The sequence below is a fragment of the Conger conger genome, chromosome 17, assembly GCF_963514075.1.
Source record: "Conger conger chromosome 17, fConCon1.1, whole genome shotgun sequence".
Taxonomy (NCBI): Eukaryota; Metazoa; Chordata; class Actinopteri; order Anguilliformes; family Congridae; genus Conger; species Conger conger.
The window spans coordinates 2,588,043-2,596,238 of NC_083776.1; the positions used below are offsets into that span (position 1 = coordinate 2,588,043).

The 8,196-nt window shown below is 45.7% G+C and overlaps 1 protein-coding gene across 1 annotated transcript in view; it reads left to right on the top strand.

Annotated features, from left to right (window-relative positions):
• Positions 1-8,196, top strand: part of tmem131 (transmembrane protein 131) — a 68,594-nt gene that overhangs the window by 26,602 nt on the left and 33,796 nt on the right. Inside the window, 1 exon segment of the mRNA XM_061226857.1 lies at positions 7,316-7,439. Within this exon segment, the coding sequence (XP_061082841.1) occupies positions 7,316-7,439 (124 nt within the window).

Below are 8,196 nucleotides of genomic sequence, written 5' to 3' on the forward strand. Positions count from 1 at the left end.
GGTGTGTTTGATTGGTCTGGGTGGGTGTGTGTGTGTGGACAGCCTAATGTGAACGAGTCTTCAGGGAAAAGAGCTCCGCACTGTGGGGATATGATATTCTCTCTCCCGAATTTAGTTTTGAAGTGAATAATGACCGAGCCTGCACTCTGTGGGCTGTTGGTGAATTCATCATGCACTTTTCAGGGAAATTATAATTATTTATCTGAATAATTCAGTTTCATGGTTATAATCCGGGATGATTCACAGAAATAAGTTCAGGCTTTTCCCTGCAGACTTCCTAAACCACAATGAGAGAGTCACCGCTAAACAAGTCCTCTGTGGCAGTGTGTGACACACTCTCACTCTCACACACACACACACACACACACACACACACACACACACGCCCAGTATACATAATGGCTCTCCATGGATGTCTCTGATCCTGGCAGTGAAGCCACCACGCCCTTCCTTTTGGCAGCCGGTGAGCCCTGCCCACAATCAGAAGGAGGAGATGGTCTGATGGACTCAGCTGGTTTAGACTGACGTCTGAGTCATAGCCTGGGTCTGAGTCATAGCCTGGGTTTGGGTGGTGGTCAGCGGCGCCTCTCTGACTCCTTCTCTGTCGGCCCGGCCTGTCGGGCAGGAGGGAACGTGTGGCATTTCGCCGTGTTCTCCCTCTCCGCCCGCACTCGTAAATCTCTCCTGCTGCCCCCTGAGCTTGTACACCTGCTGCAGCAGATGCCCCCCCGGCCTGTCCTCTAAATGTCCTATACCCTGAGTATACCTCTCACTAAAGACCTATACCCAGAGTATACCCATCACTAAAGACCTATACCCAGAGTATACATCTCACTAAAGACCTATACCCAGAGTATACATCTCACTAAAGACCTATACCCAGAATATACCTCTCACTAAAGACTTATAACCAGAGTATACCTCTCACTAAAGACCTATACCCAGAGTATACATCTCACTAAAGACCTATACCCAGAGTATACATCTCACTAAAGACCTATACCCAGAGTATACATCTGACAAAAGACCTATACCCAGAGTATACCTCTCACTAAAGACCTATACCCAGAGTATACATCTCACTAAAGACCTATACCCAGAATATACCTCTCACTAAAGACTTATAACCAGAGTATACCTCTCACTAAAGACCTATACCCAGAGTATACATCTGACTAAAGACCTATACCCAGAGTATACATCTGACTAAAGACCTATACCCAGAGTATACATCTCACTAAAGACCTATACCCAGAGTATACATCTCACTAAAGACCTATACCCAGAGTATACATCTCACTAAAGACCTATACCCAGAATATACATCTCACTAAAGAGCCTATACCCAGAGTATACATCTGACTAAAGACCTATACCCAGAGTATACATCTGACTAAAGACCTATACCCAGAGTATACCTCTCACTAAAGACCTATACCCAGAGTATACATCTCACTAAAGACCTATACACAGAGTATACATCTCACTAAAGACCTATACCCAGAGTATACCTCTCACTAAAGACCTATACCCAGAGTATACCTCTCACTAAAGACCTATACCCAGAGTATACCTCTCACTAAAGACCTATACCCAGAGTATACCTCTCACTAAAGACCTATACACAGAGTATACATCTCACTAAAGACCTATACACAGAGTATACATCTCACTAAAGACCTATACACAGAGTATACATCTCACTAAAGACCTTTACCCAGAGTATACATCTGACTAAAGACCTGTACCCAGAGTATACCTCTCACTAAAGACCTATACCCAGAGTATACCTCTCACTAAAGACCTATACCCAGAGTATACCTCTCACTAAAGACCTATACACAGAGTATACATCTCACTAAAGACCTATACCCAGAGTGTACATCTCACTAAATACCTATACCCAGAGTGTACATCTCACTAAATACCTATACCCAGAGTGTACATCTCACTAAATACCTATACCCAGAGTGTACATCTCACTAAATACCTATACCCAGAGTGTACATCTCACTAAAGACCTATACCCAGAGTGTACATCTCACTAAATACCTATACACAGAGTATACATCTCACTAAAGACCTATACCCAGAGTGTACATCTCACTAAATACCTATACCCAGAGTGTACATCTCACTAAATACCTATACCCAGAGTGTACATCTCACTAAAGACCTATACCCAGAGTGTACATCTCACTAAATACCTATACCCAGAGTGTACATCTCACTAAAGACCTATACCCAGAGTGTACATCTCACTAAATACCTATACACAGAGTATACATCTCACTAAAGACCTATACCCAGAGTGTACATCTCACTAAAGACCTATACCCAGAGTACACATCTCACTAAAGACCTATACCCAGAGTGTACATCTCACTAAAGACCTATACCCAGAGTGTACATCTCACTAAATACCTATACCCAGAGTGTACATCTCACTAAATACCTATACCCAGAGTGTACATCTCACTAAATACCTATACCCAGAGTGTACATCTCACTAAATACCTATACCCAGAGTGTACATCTCACTAAAGACCTATACCCAGAGTGTACATCTCACTAAATACCTATACACAGAGTATACATCTCACTAAAGACCTATACCCAGAGTGTACATCTCACTAAAGACCTATACCCAGAGTACACATCTCACTAAAGACCTATACCCAGAGTGTACATCTCACTAAAGACCTATACCCAGAGTACACATCTCACTAAATACCTATACCCAGAGTGTACATCTCACTAAATACCTATACCCAGAGTGTACATCTCACTAAATACCTATACCCAGAGTGTACATCTCACTAAAGACCTATACCCAGAGTACACATCTCACTAAATACCTATACCCAGAGTGTACATCTCACTAAATACCTATACCCAGAGTGTACATCTCACTAAAGACCTATACCCAGAGTGTACATCTCACTAAAGACCTATACCCAGAGTGTACATCTCACTAAAGACCTATACCCTGAGTATAGGCCCTGGGGCGGCCTGTAGCGAGTGGTTAGGGTAAATGACTGGGACCCACAAGGTCGGTGGTTCTAATCCCGGTGTAGCCACAACATGCTCCGCACAACCGTTGGGCCCTTGAGCAAAGCCCTTAACCCTGCATTGCTCCAGGGGAGGATTCTCTCCTGCTGAGTCTAATCAACTGTACATCGCTCTGGATAAGAGCGTCTGCCAAATGCCATTAATGTAATGTAATGTATACCGTGCATGTCACGTGACCCTATGCCCTGAGTATACATCTCACTAAAGGATCTACCATTCGCGAATGCGGAGGCGAAGGTAGTAGCAATATATAAAACTTCCGTACGCCAACAATGGAGGTGACTAAAGCACAGAGTCATTGCTGCGTTAAAATGTTTTCACTCGTTTCTAAGTGGTGCCAAGATGAAGTGGCAGCAGATTCGTTCCGTTTGCCGGTATTTTTCCTGCCACTTCAGCAGTAGGAGCCAGCGGTGACGCGTGTGCCGTATCATGGCTCAGCTGAGCTGGGTTGTGCACAGCCAGCCTCTGTTTGTCAGGCATCCTGGGGTTAGCCGAGCCGTTTTGGCAGGGAAATAAACTGGGCCAGTTGGCCATCGTGGCAAGTTCTGTCTTCTCTCTCTCTCTCTCTTATTCGGCCATGTTGCCTTTGAAGCAAAGCCCCAAATACTCAGAAAAGCGAAGGCTTAGCAAACAGCATTTGCTAGCATGTTTCATAACGTGTCAACATTTTGGGAATCAAAAGTAACATCCGCTACTTCTGAGGCTACAGGGTGTGCGCCGATCATAGCCCAAAATAGGTATTCCTGCCTGCGGTGTCTTTCTGTCTGAGGCTCGGCTCGGCCAGACCGAAACTAAAACAAAATATAAAGCCATTGTTCATCTTTACATACAAATATACACTGGCCGAGCACTTTATTACACCTGCTTTTTCATGCGAATATCTAATCCCAAGTAAAAACGTAACTAATAAAGTGCTTGGTGAGTGCTTATGTACATATGCCCCGAGTTTCGTAAAAGTAAAGCTGATGTAGCTTTTGACCCCAGATACTAGCAAACTATGAAACAAAAGCTAGCCTAGCTGACCGCATTTGATAGTAAAATGTTTCATTGTGCGTTAGCATTTGGTAGTCAAATCACGTAGCTCGTGTAGCATCGTAAGTACGTGAGCGCGATGTCTCCGCTGTGGTGATGAAGGCCTACGGAGCTGCCGGGCGTGAGTGCGAATCTCAGAGCTCCGTGGAATCAGCTGGTGCACAAGATTAGTGGGGTCATCCTTTCATGTTTCTGATGTCACGCCTTCGGGGGAAAAATGAACGTTTTTGCCTTCCAATACTTGTTAGCTTTTAAAAGTGTCACACAATAGTGAATCACACAGGAAGCATGATTTTGATTTTTGATATTTTTGCCATTTTTCTTTCTTTCTTTCTTTTTTTTTTTTAAGCTGTCCCTCCTGGGGCCTACCTATTGTATATCATCTTGTGGCTGTAGATTAAACAAAATTCAAAATTACGTAAGTAAGTTGAAAGCCGATTCCACTCTGTGCATGCTCCTATTTGCTTCTCGTGTAAATAGGTGCTCGCTGAATTTGAAAGGACTGCCTCTATCTGAAGTTGTGGTTTTAGTTGTTTCTATTGCAGGGGCGGCCAGTTCCGGTCCTGGGGGGCCCAGTCTGTATGCAGGTTTTTTCCACCCAAATTAGCCTGGCTGAATGACCTATTTGGCTGTATTCACCAAAAGCTATGTTCGCTCAGATTAGATCGCAGCAAAACGTTTCGCGTAGAGACGCGAGAGTCTTTGACTGTCGTTTGATGTGAGTAAAATGTGACAGGGGATGGATGTTAAGGCTGATGAAACGATTACAGCCGGAAGGAGACATGAAACCCGAAACAGACAGGGCTCTGCTTGCCCGCCTCTGTCCTATCGCTGTGGATTTGAGCAAATTTTCATTTTTATGGACACCTTTCTCGTTAAGTGTACTACCAAAGGAAACAAACTAGACAGTTGCACAATGGAGACACCATGCCCCACACAGATTTTACATGTTATTTGGGTGACACTTTTATCCAAAGCTAGTTACAGTTGGTTTGACCATGCTGGATACAAACCCCCTGGGGTTAAGGGCCTTGCTCAAGGGCCCAACAGCTGTGTGGATTTCATCATGGCTACACCATTCACCACACAATGCAGACACCAAAACAAACAAAAAAATCCAGACCCTCATATTGTCTCGGTAGGCGGTATATGAACCGATCGCAAACAAATTGAAACCACTTAAAAGCCTGCGATGTACCTGATGATTCATTCTGTAATAAAAACCCTTATCTCGGTCATTGTTGTTCCCCGTATTAGCTCTGCTAATCCCTTTCATTTGACAGTTTACTCTGGAGACGGGCTCTTCTCTGAAGGCCGGCCGTAATGTGCCGGTGACTCACAGTCGCAAACACAATGTGTGAACTGATACAACGGCCATGCACCGTGTAATCCCAGCATGCACTCGTTGGGTTGGCTAAATGATACGGTAGAGAAACAGGGTCAGTGTTTCGTCAAACCCCCCCCCCCCCCCCTCACAATGGTCGCCCGTGGATAAGCTCCTGGAGCCTTTGTGCAAGGGGGGGCTCTGACTCTGTCTCTGTCTCTGTCTCTGTCTCTGACTCTGACTCTGTCTCTGTCTCTGTCTCTGTCTCTGTCTCTGTCTCTGTCTCTGTCTCTGTCTCTGACTCTGACTCTGACTCTGACTCTGACTCTGTCTCTGTCTCTGTCTCTGTCTCTGTCTCTCTGACTCTGACTCTGTCTCTGTCTCTGTCTCTGTCTCTGTCTTTGACTCTGACTCTGACTCTGACTCTGTCTCTGTCTCTGTCTCTGTCTCTGTCTCTGTCTCTGTCTCTGACTCTGACTCTGACTCTGTCTCTGTCTCTGTCTCTGTCTCTGTCTCTCTGACTCTGACTCTGTCTCTGTCTCTGTCTCTGTCTCTCTGACTCTGACTCTGACTCTGACTCTGACTCTGACTCTGTCTCTGTCTCTGTCTCTGTCTCTGTCTCTGTCTCTGTCTCTCTGACTCTGACTCTGTCTCTGTCTCTGTCTCTGTCTCTCTGACTCTGACTCTGACTCTGACTCTGTCTCTGTCTCTGTCTCTGTCTCTGTCTCTGTCTCTGTCTCTGACTCTGACTCTGACTCTGTCTCTGTCTCTGTCTCTGTCTCTGTCTCTGACTCTGTCTCTGTCTCTGTCTCTCTGACTCTGACTCTGTCTCTGTCTCTGTCTCTCTGACTCTGACTCTGTCTCTGTCTCTGTCTCTGTCTCTGTCTCTCTGACTCTGACTCTGACTCTGACTCTGTCTCTGTCTCTGTCTCTGTCTCTGTCTCTGTCTCTGTCTCTGTCTCTGTCTCTGTCTCTCTGACTCTGTCTCTGTCTCTGTCTTTGACTCTGACTCTGACTCTGACTCTGACTCTGTCTCTGTCTCTGTCTCTGTCTCTGACTCTGACTCTGACTCTGTCTCTGTCTCTGTCTCTGTCTCTGTCTCTGTCTCTGTCTCTGACTCTGACTCTGTCTCTGTCTCTGTCTCTGACTCTGACTCTGACTCTGACTCTGACTCTGACACTGGCACGTTCCCCTGATGCTACCGGGCTCGTTCATGCAAGAACGATGCTATAACCGGAGGCTGGAAATACCATTCCCTTCGAGTTCTGCGCCGCGGCATTGCCTGCCGTAAACTCCGCACCGTCTCCTCGCGCGCCCGTTCTTGGGGCCGATGGGATTGGGCGTTCCCCTGCACTGCCCCAGCCATGCGGCATGCGCCAGAGTGATCTTAGAAAGAGTTCTTGAGGTCCACGCCTGGGCCCGGTGAGAGATGCGAGCGATCGGAGCTGTGAAAGAGAATCGACGCCGGCGTTTAGACTGCAGATTGTGTCGTGCCTTTGAGCAAGGCCCTGGGCGGACATCGTAGATCTGGTCCTGATTGAGCGAGGACACGAGTTTTCACACTGACCTCCCTGGAACTTGCTGCTGTGCTCTCTCTCTCTCTCTCTCTCTCTGTCTCTCTTTATGTCTTGACAGGCTTATCTGACTTTATTTCCCCTCTGTGAGTTTTTAAATGTCATTATTGATTTGCGGCGGCTTGTGTTGAATTGAGTTTGACGCGTGAGGAGTCCTGCCCGTGAATAATGTGAGGGCACCCTGCCGCGCAGTTTTGTATTTTCTCGTGTGATTCAGAAATCAGCCGCAGCAGCAGTCCCCTGATGAAGCATTCGGTGAGCAGTTCATCCTGTTAAAACTCCTCTTAACCTCTGTCTCTGTTTTTCTTTTCAGGCCCGTGGGGATGCCTAAAATGGAGAAAGTTTACTTACACAATCCTAGTTCAGAAGAAAAGATCATATTAATATCAATATCAGCAACTACTGCACATTTTCATGCATCCTTTTTTCAGAACGGAGTGAGTATTTCTCTCTTTCTCTCTCTCTCTTACATTACAAACCATTTAGCAGACGCTGTTATCCAAAGCGACTTACAACAAAGTGCAGATCGAACACAGGGACAAGTGTGAAGAGGACCCTAGAGGACAGTGCGGTTCCGAGTCCTAGCGTGGCCATACAGATACAATTGGAACCCTTGAAGAATACTTCGATTTACGAACAAGCGTACCACAGTTGGCAGCTAGAATACCACGAGTACAACAATACAATATCTAAGTGCCACTATAATCTATGGCATATACAAGGCTAATCTTGGTGGTGGGGTAGGGAGGGAAAGGTACAGCCTGAAGAGTCTTCAGTCTGTGTTTGAAAGTGGTCAGAGACTCTGCCGTTCTGACATCCACAGTTATATTTTAAATGAACATGTGACTTGTTCTCACTTGCCGTATTCAACTGTATAGTTGTTATTCATGAATATTATAGAAACACAGTTATAGAAAGAGTATATACAGAGGATTGATTACAGGTTTCTCTTTTTAGACTGGCACCCGTTCCATTGTCTAGACCTTGGTAAAAGTAAGAGTGATGTTTTCGGAGAGGCGGTTAAGCAAACGGCCCTGCTGCATCCTGCTGAATGCGTGGGGGGGAACCCCCGAACGGAAAGAAACGACAACAACAAATACCCAAGAAACGCTCATTTGTTTCTTTAACTGGCCTCGAACAGCGCAGGGCCGTGTCTGCTTAATCTCCGTGTCTGATTTATGCTTACTTTAAAAC